Genomic DNA, 21,006 nt, shown 5'->3' with positions numbered 1-21,006 from the left:
ATAAATATATAACTCATACTGAATTAGTTCAATGATACATATAGTTTTGTGCAGTCTTATTGCCCAGGCTGGAGTGCAATGGTGCAATCTTGGCTCACTGCAACCTCTGCCTCCTGGGTTCAAGCGATTCTCCTGCCTCAGCCTCCCAAGTAGCTGGGATTACAGGCATGCACCACCAATGCCCAGCTAATTTTGTATTTTTAGTAGAGATGGGGTTTCTCCATGTTGGCCAGGCTGGTCTCCAACTCCCGACCTCAGGCGATCCGTGTGCCTCGGCCTCCCAAAGTGCTGGGATTACAGGCATGGGCCACCGCGCCTGGCCAGTTTTGTGCAGTCTTAATGTAGGTTATTGACAATACTCCCTATAGAGTTTTAAGGAAGTTAAAAGAAGGCAAAGTAGTGCTTAAAAACAAACCATAACATTTTCCCTGAAGGGTTACCACACTGTACATTAATAGTTCTAAATCATGTGCTACAGTAGATGTTTTTTCCTCTAGTACTTATAATTTAGGGAAGTTTAGACAAGAGTCAGTAAATGTTTTTATGAAGGGTCAGACAGTAAATGTTTTAGGTTTGGCTTACTGTTTATTTTACAACTCTTTAAAAATGTAAAACTATTCGAGGCTCTCAGGCTATAAAAAAGTAGGCCCATAGAATGGATTTGGCTTGCAGGCCACGGCTTGCCAGCTCCTGGTTTATACATAAATCTATACAGAGACTACATTTACTCTTGGAGACCAGTTCTAAACTTCATAATGCCAAGTAATTCATAAGGAAAATGTCTTCTTCCTTTTCTCTGTAATTTTCGTCTTTCCCAACCTTTTCTAAAACATAATGCTGCTGGCCATGGTGGCTCACGGCTATTAGCCCAGCATTTTGGGGGTGGGTGGATTGCCTATCTCAGGAGTTTGGGACCAGTCTACATGGTGAAATCCGTATCTACCAAAAGGACAAAAATTAGCTGGGTGTGGTGGCATGTGCCTGTGGTCCCAGCTATTCAGGAGACTGAGGCAGGAGGGAGGATCACTGCAGCCCTGGGGAGTCAAGGCTGCAGTAAGCCATAAGTGCCACTGCACTAAAGGCTGGGTGACAGAGCAAAACCCTATCTCAAAAAAACAAACAAACAAACAAACAAAAAGCTCACCTCACCTCTCAAATAAATTTATGATCTATTTTTTAAATCTACTTAATTCATCTAATCATCAAATTCACCATTTATAACAGTTGAACCTGCTAGTAACTAATGTCACTAGTATTGTGCTTTTATTTACTACTTGATTATAATACCCATAGTTAATAATAAATAATTTGATAACACCCAACGTAACTCACAATGATTCAGAAGGGGTTCAATTTTTAAAAAATAAACATAAATTTATTTTTTTGGTTTTCACCACTCATTGTTTTATGTGGCATAACAAAACCACATGTAAACAAAACATTGCATAAAGGAGGGAAGCAGTCATTTTATAATACTTTATCATAATAAAAAGATCCACAATAAAACATTCTAAAATGATTCATGAAGGCCAGGCGCAGTGGCTCACACCTGTAATCCTACCACTTTGGGAGGCTGAGGCAGGCAGATCACTTGAAGTCAGGAGTTCGTGACCAGCGTAGCCAACATGGTGAAACCTTGTCTCTACTAAAAATACAAACATTAGCTGCACGTGGTGATGGGTGCCTGTAATTCCAGCTACTTGAGAGGCTCAGGCAGGAGAATCGCTTGAACCTGGGAGGCAGAGGTTGCAGTGAGCTAAGATCATGCCACCGCACTCTAGCCTGGGCAACAGAGCAAGACTCTGTCTTCCATCGCCCAAAAGAATTATTCATGCAGTATTTAAAAAATCCTCCCATTGTAAAAAGTGTTATTAATAAAATGTCTTACAGGCTACTGTAAGAGTACATCCTGATTTCTTATGTCCCCAAGTATTTGTAGAAGATATAACTCTATACACATTATAGGCAGAATTGTGATCTTAAAAATCTAAATACAAATTACCTTGTTAAGACAAGAAATGATATGACTGAGGTCAATCCAGGGAGCACCCGCTTCTGTCACCTGATGAAAAAGATGATCTCTAAAGAGTTTCAACAGATAACGGTCTCCAGTCTCTGACCAAGTTGGATCCTTCTGAAACCTGGGGGAAATTAACATTTTACCTCAGTAACTCATGCTGTATGCTCTGTGGCCATATGTCTATTTTTTAGACCCAAAACTAGTTTAATTTTATTTTTTTCCCAATAAGTAAAAAATTGGGAGGGAGTCTGGTACAGTGTTTTTAAAAAACAATTTGACTGAACTAGTAAGTATATGAATTCTAGTTTTCAGTTAGCAACTGTAAGGGGGAAATTATCCCTTACGCATTCCTATTTTATATGACCTCTTTATTTCAGCCCCCACTATTAGATAAAATGGAAAAGATAAAAATGTCTTAAATCTTCTTTTCTTCCTCCCACTCTGTAGGTTACAGAATAGAGAGAGGTCAGATACACCTTCTACTTCACCAATATGTATAAAACAGAAAAATGTTTAGCAAACAAAAAGGAAGTAAATATCAGTTTCCTACCATTCCACGTGAAAGCAAGCTGTAAAGAAGCAGATGACCACTGTGAGTTTTCAGTGACCTTAGGAATTTACGGTCTAGTAGGAAACAGACGTTACTCAAATAATCAAAGAAAGCTGTAACTGCATATTTACATAATGCTCCTAAAAGGGGTATGACATAAAAACAGAAACATGAGTTCTTCTAGCGGGGCAAGGAAGGTTTTCCAGAGGAAGTAGTGGCTGCCCTTCCCAGAAGAGGGATGCGCCTTCGTCAGAGATCGGTATTTGGATGGAGCACTGAGGAAACGTAAGGAAGGTCATGTGTCTGAATGGGTTGGGGGAGAAAAGAAGAAGAAAAAAAAGACGGAAAGAAGAAGACAGAGTGAGGGCAAGGAAAGCGACAGAGTGAAGACAAGAACAAAGAATGGGGGATGAGGACAAAAAATTAAAAGGCAGATTCGAGACCAGGATGCGAAGTAGTTAGGGATCAGACTACACAGCTTAGGTCATGTTTTAAAACTGGGTCTTTATTCTAAGAACCAGAGGAGAAGCTCACCATATGTTTTTAGCACAATCATATATATATGTTTTGCAAAGGTCACTCCAAGGACTTCCAATTAAAATGAAGATTAAATACCCATTTATCTCTGCTCCCTTTCAACAGCCCATCAAATTGACAGTAAATGTCTAAAAAAAGGGAATAAACACAAGGACAAAGGGATCAGAAAAAGCAACAACAGTGAAGAAGAGATAATCATGAACATCTGGAAGGCAGAGGCAGATAGGTAAGTGGGATGACTTAGTAGACCTGACAAAACTGAACCCTAATTCTACAGGGGATGTGGGAAGAGGGTGCCCACAGGAAGCAAGCCACCCACACTGGCATAGCTCAGAAACTGAAGCCACAAAGGACTACTAAAAGTGCAAGTTTGGACTGAGGATGAAAATAGGAGGATTGAGAAAAGGTTCTATAAACAGCAAACAGATAACCCATCTCTTAACCCCACCCCCACCTCTGTCTGGCAAAAATCTGGAGGTTTTACTTTCTAAAAAGGGTGAATGAGAGAAGCTCGAGCCTCAGAGATGCCAAGCAAACCAGAAGGTGAAGAGCTGAGGAGTGCTGGATGACACCCTATTGAACAAATGCTTTCCCTTTGTGTGGTTCCCAAACCTGGCTTGTCAGGCTGATACCACAGACAGTAGAGGTTGGAAGATTCTTTTCAGGGGATGCTGACCTGTCCAAGACAAATGACAATACTTGAGAGTCTACCAAACACAAACAAAAATCATGTATAACAACATCACACTGCTTTATCATACAGAAAGGTTCAACATTCTATAATCCCTGCCCTCTCACAGGCTTCCCATTGGCTTTTTAGGACCTTATTTTTAATACGAATGGGCAGCTAAGTATCAGAAATCTTTTGAGGAGGAAACAAAACAAAACAAAATAAAGCAAACTCTTGATTCCTATGAGATACTGCAGGGAAAACAGAACAAAACTTAAAACTAAGACAAACACCAACCACCAGTAAAAATCTATTAATTGACGGCCTCAGAGAAACAAGAATTAGATGGTACAAGACAAATATTCAGAAAACAGAATTGTTCTTGGAAAATAAAAATATGATAGCAGAAATTTAAAAATTCAAAGAATTAGAAAAAACTCTTTAATTTTAGAAAAATATAATTGAGATAACTGCCCAGAAAGTAGGACAAAAAAAAATTAGAGATATAAAATAGAAGAGAATATTTGAAAATCAATTGCAAAGGTCTAACATCTGAGCGATGAGAATTCCAGGAAAAGAAATTATTAAAGAAACAATGAAGACCATGTCCCAGGACTGAAGGACGTTAAGTTTCCAAGATTAAATGGGTTCACACCTGTTAATCCATCATTATGACTCAAAACCCACACCAAGGAACATCACTGTGAATTTTTGAACATCAGTGACAAAAAAAAAAAAAAAAAAAAAACCCACACACACACACACACACCAAAAGCTTGGAGGAAAGAAAAGATTTATAAAGAAAATGGCTTTGAATCTGCCTGGAAGTTAAAAGGAACAATGCTTCAAATTCTGAACTATCACCACTATTATTTACCTATGTACTGAAAGTACCCACTAACACAATCACTCAAGAGAAATTAGAAGTATAGAAACTGGAAAGGAAGCTATCATTATTTGCAGATGATATAATTAAACACCTGGGAAACTCGAAGCGAATTTACTGAAAACGACCCAAACAGAAGGTACCAGAGCATAAAATTTAAAGAAATCAAGAATTCTTATATACACAAATAACAAGAAGACACAATGGGGGAAATTTTCCCATTTATAATAGCAACAAGATGAAACACCTAAGAACACACACTCAGTATGCTATAACTATATAAAAAACAATTTAAATACTACTGAAGAATACAAAAGTAGACATCAACAAACAGAATGACATACCATGATCTTGGATAAGATGACTCAACATCTAAAACCACAAATGTTCCCAGAGTTTAAACATGATAAACAGGCTATCTTCCCTATTAAGAAACCATCAGGTTTATTGTTTTTTTTTTTTTTTTTAACTAAAGAAGCTGATTCTAGAATTTGTACAGAAAATAAAATAGTATTAGGAAAATAACAAAGTGGTGCCCAATAAATGGAAATGGGAAACAATACTGCTAGATTTCAAAATTCAATTTCATGACTGAATTAAAATAGTATGGAAGAGGTGTGGCTTCAAACCAGTGGGGAAAAGCTAGATTGTTCAACTATTCAATAAACAGCTTTTGGACTACTATGTAGTCTTGGGGACAAGGGGAGATGGACTTACACCTTACGCCCGATACAATTTCTAACTACGTAAAACATTTTTAATATGAAGAAATGAAACCACAAATGTTCTGGAAAAAACCATGAAGTTCCCTCGTAATCTTCGAGTAGAAAGAAGCTTTCTAACTATGATTCAAAATCCAGAAGCATAAAATAAATTTGGAGGCCGGGCGCGGTGGCTCACGCCTGTAATCCCATCACTTTCGGAGTCCGAGGCGGGTGAATCACAAGGTCGGGAGATCAAGACCATCCTGGCTAACGCAGTGAAACCCCGTCTCTACTAAAAATACAAAAAATTAGCCAGGCGTAGTGGCGGGCATCTGTAGTCCCAGCTACTTGGAGGCTGAGGCAGGAGAATGGCGTGAACCCAGGAGGCAGAGCTTGCAGTGAGCCGAGACTGGGCCACTGCACTCCAGCCTGGGCAACAGAGCGAGACTCCGTCTCAATAAATAAATAAATAAATAAATAAATTTGGTCAATTACAGTACATACACAAATGTCTCCAAGGGTGGGAAATGAGCAGTCAAAAAAAAAAAAATCACAAAAAGAGTGAATCTCTTTAGCTCTTATATATCAATAAGAAAGACAAGCAATCCAACTGAAAATAAAGATGGGCAAAGGATATGAATTGAACAGGACATAAGAATGGATCAATAGCACAAAAGAGATACTCAAACATGCTCGTTAAGAGTAAATAGAACGTAAAACTGCATTTAAATTCAATTTCTCACCTACAAGGTTGACTACAATCTAAGAGTTTGAAAAAAGTATTTTGGTGAGGCAGTCTCATGAATTACACACAGGTAAACTATTCTCCAATAGCTATGAAATTATTGTGATGTACTGACTGACCTGGCAATCACAATTGGCCTATATTTACATAGATATAAGATTAAGTATGCACAAGTTAGTCCCTACAGTATCGCCCACCCTAGCAAAAAGCTGAAAACAGCCCAAATGCCCATCCAGAAGGAACTGGGGAAATATACTATAATATATCCACAGGATATACTACTACCAGGCCATAAAGTGTGAGGAGACACACAGCACAGTGGATAGGAGCACACACTCTGGAACCATACTGTCTAGACTAGAGTCCTGGATTATATACTTAATAATTATGCAACCTGTTCAAGCTATTTAACCTCTCTATGCTGCAGTTACTCTGTTAAATAGGAATAGCAATGGTAACTCCATCACAGGGTTGTTACGAGGAATAAGTTAGGGCATATTTGTAAACTATTTTGAATAGTGCTTGGCATATACTAAACATATATAAAGATTTCTAAAATACACAGTTATGACAAAATATACTGTATATGGTTTACAATTTTTATATGTTTAAAAAGGGAGGGGATAAGAATATATAGTTGTATTTGTAACTCTGGAATAATACAGAAGAAACTAAAAATACAGACGGATGGGGGCAACTGGGAATAGATATTGGGGATGTCAGGTATGAAAGAGAGACTTCTACAGTTTTCACTGCAAACTTTTCCTACTTTTTACTTTATTCATAGACAATCTATTTTAAAAATTTAATTAATAAAAATAATTTCCTGGCTAGGCGCGGTGGCCCATGCCTGTAATCCTAGCACTTTGGGAGGCAGAGGCAGGTGGATCACCTGAGGTCAGAAGTTCGAGACCAGCCTGGACAACACGGTGAAACCCCATCTCTACCAAAAATACAAAAATTAGCTGGGCATGGTGGTGTGTGCCTGTAATCCCAGCTACACAGGAAGCTGAGGCAGGAGAATTGCTTGAACCTGGGAGGCGGAAGTTGCAGGGAGGCGGAGGTTGCAGAGAGCCGAGATCGCCCCATTGCACTCCAGCCTGGGGGATACAGAGAGATTCCCTCTCAAAAAAAAAAAAAAAAAAAAAAAAAGGATAACATTTCCTGAGGACAATCTAGAATTTTATATGCATTCACAGTATCAATAATGTGTGAAAGTAGAATAATGCCATTTTCAAATTTGCAAGACTAAACTCACCTTTTTCAGGAAGCTACAAGGACATGCTCCACTAAGTCCAAAAATAAATAAATAAATAAACAAAGAAAAAAAAGCAAGAAACCAGGGTATCCAACACAGAGAGATAATGAGAATTCCCAGATAATAGTGAAGGGAAGTTCCAGTTCTAAAGTGTAAGCACGTGCAGGCTTAAAGCGTAACCAGCCCAGATAGGAACAGGAAGGGTGGAGGATCTAGAGCCAATTCTCTAGGTGGGAGGGAAAAAAAGAAACTGATACATTACCTATTTTTGACCATATGGAAAGGTGTTTTGTAACACTAAATACAGAATTCAACTCATGTGTGCATGTGCGTGTGTGTGCACACATGTGCACGTGTGTAGGGAAGAGGATGAGTCATTACCTGAATTATAGATTGGGGGGAAAATCAAGAATAGAACTATAAACATACACTTTAAAGTAAAGAGATAAATGCTAGAAGAAACAGCCAAAAGAGTTTATTAAAAATGGTTTAACATATATTATGTTCTCTTCATTTAGAAAAATTATTAGGGAAAACATTAAATGAGTCTTTTGACTTTGAAGAAAAGCAAGTGGACTTCAATTTCATGGTTTAAAAAAAATCCCTCAAGTAGCAGTATTTATCTCTCACCTATCTCTATTAACAAATCAAACATTCCTGAAATGTAACTTACACTACAGTCATAATAATTGCAAATTCTATTCTACCTGTCTTTGACAGTTATGTAGTACAAACATCAGCTCTGCTTGTGTATATATGGTTAACATTAACTTACAAATGAGGTGGAACTAAGTGACAAATAGTGTAAAAGGTAATGCCTTTCCAATGCCACTGATATGATGGCTAAAAAAAGTGTACTTCAGGCCAAGCGTGGGACTCACGCCTGTAATCCCAGCACTTTGGGAGGCCAAGGTGGGTGGATCACCTGAGGTCAGGAGTTCGAGACCATCCTGGCCAACATGGTGAAACCCCACCGCTACTAAAAATACAAAACTTAGCTGGGTATGGTGGTGTGCACCTGTAGTCCCAGCTACTCAGGAGGCTGAGGCAGGAGAATCGCTTGAACCCGGGAGGCGGAGGTTGCAGTCAGCCGAGATTGTGCCATTGCACTCCAGGCTGGCGACAGAGGGAGACTCTGTCTCCAAAAAAAAAAAAAAAAAAAAAAAAGGTGTACTTTAATAGAAGGTGAGAGGCATGCAAAAATTAGAGATTTCTCAAGTATTTAAACTGACCAGGGTAAACTGATATGAAACTTCTTCCTCAAAAAGAAGACAGGGTAGAGGTAGTATTAGTCATAAAATGTGCCCTCACGTGCAAACCACAAGAGATTTCTAACGCAGCATATTTTCTGTAAGTATACATGTGTGTAAAATTCATAAGGACAGCCACACCTAGGCTGTTGTAAAAATAGCACCTTAACAGCTAACACAATCTTAAGGTCACTTCACGTAAGAATTTTTCTCTCTTCCCAAATAAAACCAGGCATACTTATTCTTATTATGCAAAATAGTGCTCTCGATTAAAAATATATTGTAAAATACTGTAAATCCTTACTCCGGCCTCTCATTGATTGTTCCCAATTTTGCTAGGAGCCTAAACAGTCTTCCATTTTGAACCTCCTATAAAACATTTTAAAAAGAGAAAAATGTTAATGTTCCAGATAACTGAACATAAAAGCCAAAATTTACAAAAACTGGTAACCTGTACCAATATTACCTTTAAACGATAAGTCCTAACACCCCCACCTTTTGGTTATACTTTTAAACAAACACAATATGTCCATTGCATTTCATAATGGTACTCAAGAAGATTATGGTACTGTCCATAGGAATTGGAAAAGTAACTTACATGAAAAACCAAGATTTTTGTCACATGACTGTAGCTAAGCCATGAATGAAAAGAACAGTGTCCAGAGGACATAAGAAATTAAAATACCACACATTCAGTGCCGACAAAAATATCTGCAATCTTAGCAAATAAGGCATTATATTTAGTACAATGATTATTTTGTGTATATTTATATACACAGATGCAAGTTGTGTGTACATTCTTTTAATTACACTCTTTACTGGCCAGGCACGGTGGCTCACACCTGTAATCCCAGCACTTTGGGAGGCTGAGGCGGGCGGATCACTTGAGCTCAGGAGCTGGAGACCAGCCTGGTTAACATGGTGAAACCCTGCCTCTACAAAAAATACAAAAATTAGCTGGGTGTGGTGGTGTGCACCTGTAATCCCAGCTACTTGGGAGGCTGAGGCAGGAGAATCACTCGAACCCGGGAGGTGGAGGTTGCAGTGAGCCGAAATAGCACCACTGCACTCCAGCCTGGGTAACAAAGCAAGACTCTGTCTCAAAAAAAAAAAAAAAAAAAAGTTACACTCTTTACCTTTGCAAGGTCTTCCTCTATGACATCATTTCTCATTTGAGCAGCATCCAATTGAGTATAAAATCGAGCACCAATCATGGGCATGATGTCATTTACACTTCGCATCCTGTTTTGGTCAGTCAACAAATACCTACCCAAGATAAAAGAGGAATTACTTGAATGTCCAACACCAATTTAAAAAACAAGATAACCCACAAACACATAACTGTTTCAGCGGCCATCATCTTAGCACACAAAATTTTGAAAACATTTTAATTCATGCAAGTCAAGCTCATTCTTAAAGCTTAAATATTACATTTCATTCCTCTGGAAAATTGTAAGAGCCAATGGAGAAACAGTAAACATGTCTCTTCTCTACATTTTCACTACTATGGAAATGAGAAAGAAAAGTGAAGTAGGGTTTCACTTACCCATTACTATTTACAAAAGTGCGAGATGAAAAGAGTGTTACAGGTCAGGTGCAGTGATTCACACTTGTAATCCCAGCACTTTGGGAGGCCAAGGCAGGTAGATCACTTGAGGTCAGGAGTTTAAGACCAGCCTAGCCAACAGAGCGAAACCCTGTCTCTACTAAAAATACAAAATTAGCTGGGCATAGTGGCAGGCGCCTGTAGTCCCAGCTACTCAGGAGGCTGAGGCAGGAGAATCAGTTGAACCCAGGAGGCAGATGTTGCAGTGAGCCGAGATGGCACCAACGCACTCCAGCCTGGGCAACAAAGCGAAACTCCATCTCAAAAAAAAGGAAACAAACAAAAAACAAAAATAAATTAAGAAAAAGAAAAGTTTTGTGTGTGAGAGAGAGTGTGTGTGTGACAGAGTCTTGTTCTGTTGCCAGGCTGGAGTGCAGCAGCATGATCTCGGCTCACTGCAACATCTGCCTCCCAAGTTTAAGCGATTCTCCTGCCTCAGCCTCCCAAGTAGCTGGGACCACAGGCATGCGCCACCAAGCCCAGCTAATTTTGTATTTTTAGTGGAGACGGGGTTTCACCATGTTGGCCAGGATGGTCTCGATCTCTTGACCTCATGATCTGCCTGCCTTGGCCTCCCAAAGCACTGGGACTACAGGCATGAGCCACCGCACCCAGCCAAAAAAGAAAAGATTTTTAGAAACTTTTTTGAGAGGACTAAAAGGGGGTGGGTGAGGGGTGTGGAGCTTTTCCTGTTGCTCTTCAAAGATTAATTTTCAAAACTAAAACTGGGTTTTCAATTTTGCTAAATTGAATGAGCCTAACTTTTTAAGAAGCTGTCCTCTGCTCTAAAACTTAATTTACAAGGTATCATGACACACTCATTTCTGAGAAATGCAGTAACACACAGCAGAAGTAACCAGTTAAATTTCTTCTATCATTAGAACAGTGGCAGAAAATACTACATATTTCAAGGGCTACCTGTTAGAACACAAAGATTCTCAATCATCTATTGCCGCTTATTCTATAGGTAAGCCATTCTTGCCCTTTCTCATGAAAGCAGCCTCCTACTCCTTCACTCTTCTGCTTATAATTCTCTTATTTTCTTCATAGGTCTTATCACTACCTGAAAATATCTCACTGGTTTTTATGTTTATTTACTCTTTATTTCCATTAGGGTGTAAGCTCCAGGAGATGGGAATTTTGTTCACCTCATTCAAAGTATCCTGTATTTGGTATATACTAGTCATTCTTTTTTTGGATAAATGAATAGTTACACCTATGTGAATAAACTACATCTTAGCAATTCATTTGTAATTATGGACCTATTTGTACCCTGCTAATCATATTTAATGTTACTACAGGCTATGTGACTTTGGCAAGTTATTTGATCTCTGTGGCTCAGTTTTGTGTCTCTAAAATGGGACTAATAATGGTACCTAATTTATAGGGTTACTGGGAGAATTAAAAAAATTAATTCCCATCAAGCAGTTTGAAAGGGCCTGATACATGGTTTAATTACTCCATCAATTTTAGTTTGTGGTTATTATTAAAGTATGGCTTTTTTGTTTATCCATTTTTTTATTAAAGAAAATTTCAAACATTTATAATACTAGAATAGTAATGTAATGAATCTCCATGTATCATCACCCAGTTTCAATAATTATTAACATATGGCTAATTGATTATTTTTACGTCCTCTATCCCCACTTTTTTAAAAAGGAAAATTTAGAGATTATAACCTGAAATTATTTGAGGCATCCTAAGTATTTGCAAACTAAGGCTAGGAATCACTGTTGTGATCATAAATAAAACAAGTATTTTTATTGAAAAGATAAATCATCGTATTTGAATTTGATTATGAATAGGATCCAGACAACCACTGGCTTCTAGTGCTGTCACAAGCAGGACATTTATGCCAGTGTAACAAACAACAGGTGGGCAATCCCACCCTCCATCCCCCAATTCATACCCCAGGGCTGGTCCAAAAAGAAACTGGATCATCCAGGGCTACACAGAAAGATCAGAAGGGGCAGCTGTAAGCTAAAAGAGACTGTTGATTAGCACCTCTTCTCTAGTACAGCTCATAACTGTAAGCAAGGTTGTGGTTGCCCACCCTCTGGGATCTCTCAGTAGTAGCTATATCTTAGGGAGAAGTCCTTCTGTGGTGACAGTAGTCCACAACGGGTTCTCTTAAGCCAAATTAATCTCAACTCCATACTCAAGGATTCACTGGAATCTTAAGACACTGGAGCATAAGCCTGGGGGGTCTTCACACAAATGCTTTCCGGAATGGGTGTTTTGGCCAGAGTACATGAGTGGATTGTACCTGAGGCTTATTCATGATGGCTTTCACACTCTCTAGAGCAGCACTATCCAATAGAACTCCCAAGATGAGGGAAATATTCTATGTCTGTGCTGTCCAATTATGTGAGCCAGTAATTACATGTGACTGCTGAGCTCTTGAATTGTGACTAGTATAACTGAAGAAGTAAACTTTAAATTTCAATTAATATCAATGTAAAAGGTCACATGCAGCTAGTGGACACCAACAAACTTCTACTGGGTACCCTTTGACCAAATGTTTAAAACATCAGTAACTAATTTAAACACACTGGTTTATCAATTTATCTAAGAAATATTTATTTTGCAATAAAGAAATAAAGTTTCTCTTTTGTTTGATTTTAAATAGTGGGAACCAAAACAATCACTTAAAACAAAAAAAGCTCTGTCTTATCGCAAATAATCATTCTATACAATTTATCATATATTAAAACTTACAAAATCAGATTCTTCAGGTCAGAGGAATAGTTGATTGTCACCAGTTCCATGGCTTTCTGTAAATTCTCTCGCTGAATTCCTGCCAAAGAGTTGCAAGCCAAAGCCAACACAACTTTTCCTAATGATATCAGATCTGCTTGCTGACATGAAAGAATAAACATAACTTTTAATTTTCATTTCATAGGTACTCATTTCATACACTGACACCACTGCCTAAATGGAAAAAGCATCATTATAAATAAGCTGCAGGCAGGGTTCTCAAACAGCAGTGCTCCTCAGAATAACCTGGAGCTAATTCTGAGCCTCTCCACCAGATTCTCACTGGATGGGTCCAGAAAACGGCTAAACATTTCTAAAGCACCCAGGTAATTCTGATGAAGGTAGTTCTAGGTCCACGCTTTAAGAGACTTTAAGCAATTCCCATGCCAACTACGAATTGCCATTTTTAAAAGTTTTTCTTTCTAACTTTTTTTTATTTAAATAGAGCTAATATTCTTCTCTATTACAACAAATTTAAGGTTACTATACATTTGATTTGCTACGACCACTATAACTTAAGACACACACTTTTCTCATTTTCTGTTACTCCCAGAATATAGTGTGAATGTGAAGGATTATCTGAAGAAAAGTTATCCTGTTACAAACATTAGCATTAACCAGATTTTAGAGCAAATTCTCTAGAACATCAAAAATGCTACAAACCTCAATGAATGACATCCCATCTATCTTTGTTTCCAAATAGACTATTTTTACTCACACTATAACAGATCTTTAAGCTCTGGAACCACCAGCTGCTTTCCTAAAACCTCTCCCACTCAAGATTTACCATTATGAGGCTTTCCTTCTAAAAGTATTTTCAAAAGACAGCTGTCTGAATTAAGTCCTTTATCACCTATTATAACTCCAGGAAACAGTATGGTCATCCCAAGTGGCCCCGACTGGTAGGAAGCTATCAACAACTACATGCCTTAGAGAATGGAGTACTTCAGAATTAACATGAAACCACCTGAAGCAATTTCTACAACAGACATTTGCAGATCTTTAAAATCTGAGAACTCATCTAAATTATTAGACATATGTACATTTACTGAACGTTAGTTTATTATAAGGAATTTTCAAGACTAGCTGTACATTATCATCACTTGAGGAGCTTAAAAACAAAACCAAAATCATCTAGTAGCCATCCCCTCATCTCAATTTTGGTATAATCAGTCTGGGATCAAAATCTAGGTATTGGTATTTTTCTTTTTCTTTTTTTTTTTTGAGACGGAGTCTCGCTCTGTCGCCCAGGCTGGAGTGCAGTGGCCGGATCTCAGCTCACTGCAAGCTCCGCCTCCCGGGTTCATGCCATTCTCCTGCCTCAGCCTCCCGAGTAGCTGGGACTACAGGCACCCGCCACCAAGCCTGGCTAATTTTTTTGTAGAGAAGGGGTTTCACCATGTTAGCCAGGATGGTCTCGATCTCCTGACCTTGTGATCCACCCGTCTCGGCCTCCCAAAGTGCTGGGATTACAGGCGTGAGTCACCGCGCCCGGCCGGTATTGGTATTTTTCTAAGCTTCCACAAATGATTGTGATATGCAGCCAGGATTGAGAACCACTGGTTTGTTGGAATATTTGTAACTTTAAGGCAATCATTAGTGAAATTCTAGCATTATATGGTTATCCTTAACAACACCCTACCCAAATAATGAGTAAATTTTAACATTAAACTCCATTACTAAAATAACATTTAAAAGTTCATACTAAAAAATTTATCCAAAACTAGCATTTGTGAATCTGACACTGAACAGGAGATAAGGAGACAGACTGATTAGGTAGACAAACTACTTCGAATCTATTAGAAAAGATCCAAAGATTCATGCCAGAAAACTTTGTAAACTTCACTGGTGGAAGAGTCAGGAGACAAGAATGGCAGGAGGGAAGCTGGCATGGGAAGGAGTACTATTACTGTTGCCATCATTTCTGTTCACTGGAGGACACTGTGATGAACTCCAAAAAGAACGCCTCTCAATCACACTTTAGATCAAGTAAAACATTCCAAGTTATATTCATGAAATTATAGAAATCTCAGCCAAAAGAAATCAGTGCATGTAAATGCCAACTATAAATTTCTATGGGCGATTCAATCCAAAGTATCCAGCAAAGCACAGCAAAGATTGTGGCTGTTTATCACATGTTTGAGCAGCAGATATCAACACCCAGTCTTCCAGCTCTTCGAGCAGCAGAATTTTCAGTTTGTTCCACCCTGAACTGATGCTGTATTAAGCCTCCCTCCCAGAATATTCCATTATTCTTTATTACGAGACAGAAAACCAAAATGGTCCAAGAGAGCTGAAGAACCAGATGGTTTTAAAAAATAACAATATCTGATTTTCAGTATATCCCACCACCTCTCTAAAGCAGACTCAAGGTGAGAACATCCGCTTTTAGAAATAAAGTACACGTGTGACACAGTCCAGATTAAATTAGAGGTTTTTTTAAACAAAAGAAGTTAATAAAATCTTAATTAAGAGAGTTTCACACCATAAAACTCAGTTAACTCTCCTTTCCTTATTTCTCAGCTAAATAATTTTCCATTTGTTATTTTGCTTCTTACCTCCATCTGGTTTTCCCCCCATTTGTTGAATTCAGGAGATTTGCCCCCCAACTGATTTTCAGTTTCTTCCTGATTCTTGACTTCTTGATTTCTTTTTCTGATTCTATCTATGGCTCTACTTATGTCCATTTTACTCAAAGTCAGTCTCTATTCACGTGTCTGAAACAGACTATGAAAAATATACTACAAGAAACAATGCACTCCTCATGTATCCTCTTCTCTGTAAAATCACACTCCCCCTTTGGAACTATCTTTCATTCTTTCCTATACCTTACTATAATAAACTATATAAAAAAATCAGCTACACATATATACCCAAAAAAAGAAAGCCTGATATATATCCTTCAATGCTGAAAAAAAAATAAAGAGGTGATAATTAATTGAAGGTTGCCTGATTTTATGAATGAAGGCATATCCTGACTTACAAATATTAATAAGTTGCCTTAAATGCTTACATAAATTTGGTTGTTTGGAACTCAGAGATTTTTTTCTTATGAAAAGTTTTGTTTTTCAAGGTAACTACACAACCCATAACATACCTGAAAAGGAACCCTATTGAGAAAAGAACGAGGAGCATGTGCAGTTTTGTTTTTGTTTTTAATGCAGACAGGGGTTTCTAGATACTTACATTAGAAGATGATGGTACTGCTCTAAAAATGTGTAATTTTCCTTCAAAAATTTAATATTATCTGCTTGGATGTATATCCAAGTGTATATAATCTCTAATATTTTAAAAGTCAACAATCTGTCACTTTGGAAGCATAAAGGTCATAAAGAAAAATTAATCAGAGCCAACTAGTTAGGCACTAAGTATAAGAAGATAAGAATGACAGTAGCTAAGAAACAACATATCCAGATAAGAAAGAGGCAGCAAATGCCCTCAGGCAGAAGAACACAATGCTGCTGTTGGAGGAAAAAAAAAAGAACTAATCACATTCCTCCCCGTATTGCCCACTAGATGTTGCTATCAACCAGAACAGCTTGGCTGCTGCTGAGGTTAGATGGGCACAAGCAGAGGGGAAGGAGGATGTGAAACGTCTGCAAACAACCGAATGCAATGAGTGCCTGCAAGTCTTTGGGACTGCACTGTCTGTGGTTTACCAGCAAAAGAGATTGATGCATGAACTGAAATACTAAACAGTGATTAGACTCTACTTCTCATTTACCCTTTTTGTTCTAAAATTCTATCAGTGAATTAAAATCTTCTTCTAAAACTTTAAACAAAGTAAGTTGAAAAGAGAAGAGCAATAAGGTGTTTCTCCATGTAATTAAGAAATTATGCCTTAGAGCAAACCTTTGTCAGTTAATAAACGTTCAAAAAACTCAAAAACTTCTTATACACAAAGAACTAAAATTGTCTTAAAATTACAGCTGCCTATCCTAATGTGAAGCATTCCAATACAAACTGAATAACCTATTTACTTTAGTTTTGTTACCTGTGGAGTAATCAAGGCAAACGCAACTATTCTTTCTCTGAGATGGAGTCTCGCTGTGCTACCCAGGAGGGAGTGCAGTGGCACGATCTTGGCTCACTGCAACCTCCGCCTCCCAGGTTCAAGCGATTCTCCTGCCTTAGCCTCCCAAGTAGCTGGGACTACAGGTGTGTGCCATCACAAACCTGGCTAATTTTTGTATTTTAATAGAGACGGGGTTTCACCATGTTGGCCAGGCTGGTCTCGAGCTCCTGAGCTCAAATGATCTGCCCACCTCAGCCTCCCAAAAACGCTGGGATTACAGGTGTGAGCCACCGCACCTGGCCTAAAGCAACTGTTCTTAATGCTTGAAGAAATACGTTCTTATTATTCAATACTTTATCATTTAAATCAGGAAATAAGGAGCAGCAAAATAGCTAAGAAACATCACAAGGCCTAAATCAACACTAATAAAATGAAGTCAGACAATAATCAAATACTAATAATGTATAAGAAGTGAGTGATATGTTCTGACTAAATTTTAAAAATTACTTAGAAAATGGCAATCCAACAACAGATCTCTGAAAACATTTCCAAAATTTTATGACTGGTAGTCAGACAAGTGTTCTAAAAGTAAAAATAATAGGTGTAATTAAAGGAGTGAAAAAGAAGGGTGTCATTTAATATAGTCCATTCATTTGATTAGTCTGTTTTAATCTATCTATGCTTAGGACACGTTTCCTAAATCACATAAATACATTTTCATTTTGAACAGTTAAGAGTCTGACATTGTCATGAGGCCGGGCACAGTGGCTCGTGCCTGTAATCCCAGCACTTTGGGAGGCCGAGGTGGGCGGATCACCTGAGGTTGGGAGTTTGAGACCAGCCTCACCAACATGGAGAAACCCCATCTATATACTAAAAATACAGAATTAGCATGGTGGCGCATGCCTGTAATCCCAGCTACTCAGGAGGCTGAGGCAGGAGAATGCTTGAACCTGGGAGGCAGAGGATGCGGTGAGCCGAGATCGTGCCATTGTACTCCAGCCTGGGTAACAAGAGTGAAACTCCGCCTAACAAAAAAAAAAACAAGAGTCTGACATTGTCATGAATTCCCTTTATTCCAGCCTACAAGGGCTCTACACTAAATACATCATAATGGTTAAGAAATACCAGCCTGGGCAACATAGTGAGCCTCCATCTCTGCAAAAAATAAAAATAAAAAAAATTTTAGCCAGGCACAGTAGTGCACATCTATGGTCCCAGCTACATGGGAGGCTAAGGTGAGAGGATTGCTCGGGTCCAGTTCAAAAGCTGCAGTGAGCTGACTGCACCGCTGTACTCCAGCCCAGGTGACACAGCAAGACAGAAGCAAAAGAAAAGAAAGGAAAAGAGAGAGAAAGAAATAAAGAGGGGAAAGGAAAGGAAGACAAGAAAAGAGAGGAAGGGGAGGGGAGATACATGTTCAAAGTCTGCACAGACACTACCCCAAAATAAATTAAAATCTAGGCTTAAAACACTGAAATACTTTAAAATGAACAAAATTTGTATTTAATAAAGGAAAACAAGTAAATATCCATGTTAATTCTTACTCACCTGGTACTGGGCCATTAATGCCAATGGATTATTATTTTGACTGTTATCAAATGTTAAAACATCAAAAACTCCAACACAATTTACTCGCAACCTTTAAGGACCAGATAATTTAAAGAAAATAATTAAAATAAGTTTTTAAAAAATTGCATATTCATGGAAAAGTAACATTTCCCAAAATATTAGGAAGGATCTCAGAATTGAGTTTAACTTCCAACCTACCCCACACCACCTCCACCAACCACCATTTTGGAAATGGGAAAATTAAGGCTCAGAGACATCAAGTGATATACCTACAGCTGTAAAAGTCAGAAACGGACAAAGCCAGAACTATAACTCACATCTCTTGACTAACAGGTCAGTGTCCTTTTCACCATTCCAAGCTGTTTATTAGTTATTCATAAAAGAGAACTAGTTAGCTTTCTAACACTTGTAAAAGATGTACCAGACACTGTTCTAAGCATTTCACATGACTTATTCAAATCTCTCAATAACTTTTTGAGGGTACCTCATAAATAAGCAGAATGGAGTTAGTAGCACACTTTTCTAATAAGGTTGTCGAAACACAATTTGAAGAAGTAACTTGTTCAATGGCATATCAGTAGTAACTATCAAAGCCAGGATATGAACTTAAGTAACTTGGTACCAGATCTATAGCTCTATGCTATGCAGCCTAAGACAATCTCAAAATTATAGCAACGCAAAACTCAGGTGAAGAAAACACTGATAACTGTACCAGTTGTTCTCAAAGCATGTGACTCAATAGCAGCAACGGCAACATCTAGAAACTTGTTAAAAATGCAAATTCTTAGGCCCCAGTGCAGACTTATGAATGAAAAACTCTTGGGGTAGGGCCCAGCAAGCTGTGTTTTATAAGCCCTCCAGGTGATTCTGATTCACGCTAGAATTTGTGAACCATGGTGCTACATAGAAAAGTTGTACTGATACTATCTTTATATTCCCCTAACCCTAACCACATATACTTCCCTAACCTTTCCCAAGATTTTTGGTTAATAACCAGGCATTTTATTCAGAATTCAACATTTTTTTTTTTTTAAAAAAAAGCTTACAAATGAATTCAAAGTCATAGAAGTTCTTCTGGATGGAATATATGCAAAGGCAGAATTAAAGCAATCATGTTTTGTTTACTAAGCTGTCAAAGGTAAGATGCTCAATAAAAGAAACCAAAACTCAAAATGCTAGTACCTTGTTTTGCCAGTTATCAGAATCTTTGTTGGATCCATAACTCGACATGCCAAACCTGCTGTATGAATGGTACGCAATGCAGAACTTAGTTGGACAATATATGCCCAAATAAGAGATTCTGGCAATAATCCAGCATGTTGCCTGGGCAACGGTCCATCATGTTGACCTATACAGCAAAGAAATCCAAAAAATGACATCTTAAGTAATCAACTAAAAGACTAAAATATTAAAACCAAAATTAGCAAAGATAATTCATGTACACTCATGGCACAACATGTCAATTTATATATGTGTGTGTATGTATCTGTGTAATTTAAGTTTAATCTATTGCCCAAAGGTTCCTGTCCGAGATTATGACTTTTATATTGTTACCAGCAACAGGGCTCTCACTGAAATGTTCTTTTCTGTAACCACATAATTACTGAATAAAAATTATTTAAAGTAAGAATTTATATTTAATTGTTAACCAAATAAATATAAAAACAGAAACTGTAGAGGTTATTCCACTTAAAATGTGGCTGGCTAATCCTACCCTGTATTATTGTTTAGGCATGTGAGAGCTGTTCATTGTGTGGCTTGATGAAAATAAAAGTCTCTACCATCACTTATGGTGAATGTTCGTTTTCCTTATACCACTCGGCCCCCTCTATCACAAAGGTGTATTCTATCAACTCATTAAGTGGTTTTTGATAATATTTTCTAGGTCATTGTTAATATATTGTAAATCAGTAGAAAAGGAGACATATAAATTTAATCAAGATTTTGTAATTATTCCAAGGAATATGTCCTTATATTCTTTTCTTTGTGGAGACAGTTTTGCTATGTTGCCCAGGCTGATCTCCAACTCCTGGGCTCAAATGATCCATATTTCTCAGCTTCCCTAAGTGCTGGGATTGCAGGCATGAGCCGCTACACCCTGTCGACCTTATATTCATATTGTTGTAAAACAACCTTTTGTGAATCAGTTATAAAAAGCAACATAATTAAATGGTTAATTATGTACTTACAATAAATAACAAATATGTACTTATGGCTTGAAATAAAATTTTCGGTAAGCAGCACATACAAAATTCAAAAATAATTATCTCTCAATTTGGACAGAAGATAATACACTCTGGAAATATGTGTAAGAAGACTCAAAAAAATGGCACTGGTAACAAATGCCAAGCCAATCTCAAAAATGACTATCAATCGTTTAAATGAAACTATTAATAAATGTAGTAATAAGGAAACAGAGTTTTTACAGCAAACATA

General features: G+C 37.9%; 1 protein-coding gene across 4 annotated transcripts in view; it reads right to left on the bottom strand.

Annotated features, from left to right (window-relative positions):
* The window catches only part of PAN3 (poly(A) specific ribonuclease subunit PAN3), a 157,124-nt gene that overhangs the window by 4,255 nt on the left and 131,863 nt on the right, over positions 1–21,006 (bottom strand). For all 4 annotated transcript variants that reach the window (XM_008021813.3, XM_008021814.3, XM_008021815.3 and 1 more), the window contains 6 exons: positions 19,753–19,918; positions 18,550–18,640; positions 12,945–13,084; positions 9,757–9,886; positions 8,925–8,989; positions 2,003–2,141 (listed from right to left, as the gene is read on the bottom strand). In XM_008021813.3, the coding sequence (XP_008020004.3) occupies positions 2,003–2,141; positions 8,925–8,989; positions 9,757–9,886; positions 12,945–13,084; positions 18,550–18,640; positions 19,753–19,918 (731 nt within the window). The remainder of the gene's footprint in view (positions 1–2,002; positions 2,142–8,924; positions 8,990–9,756; positions 9,887–12,944; positions 13,085–18,549; positions 18,641–19,752; positions 19,919–21,006) is intronic.

The sequence above is a fragment of the Chlorocebus sabaeus genome, chromosome 3 (assembly GCF_047675955.1).
Source record: "Chlorocebus sabaeus isolate Y175 chromosome 3, mChlSab1.0.hap1, whole genome shotgun sequence".
In the NCBI taxonomy this organism is placed as follows: Eukaryota; Metazoa; Chordata; class Mammalia; order Primates; family Cercopithecidae; genus Chlorocebus; species Chlorocebus sabaeus.
This window is presented reverse-complemented; position numbering and strand designations above follow the sequence as displayed.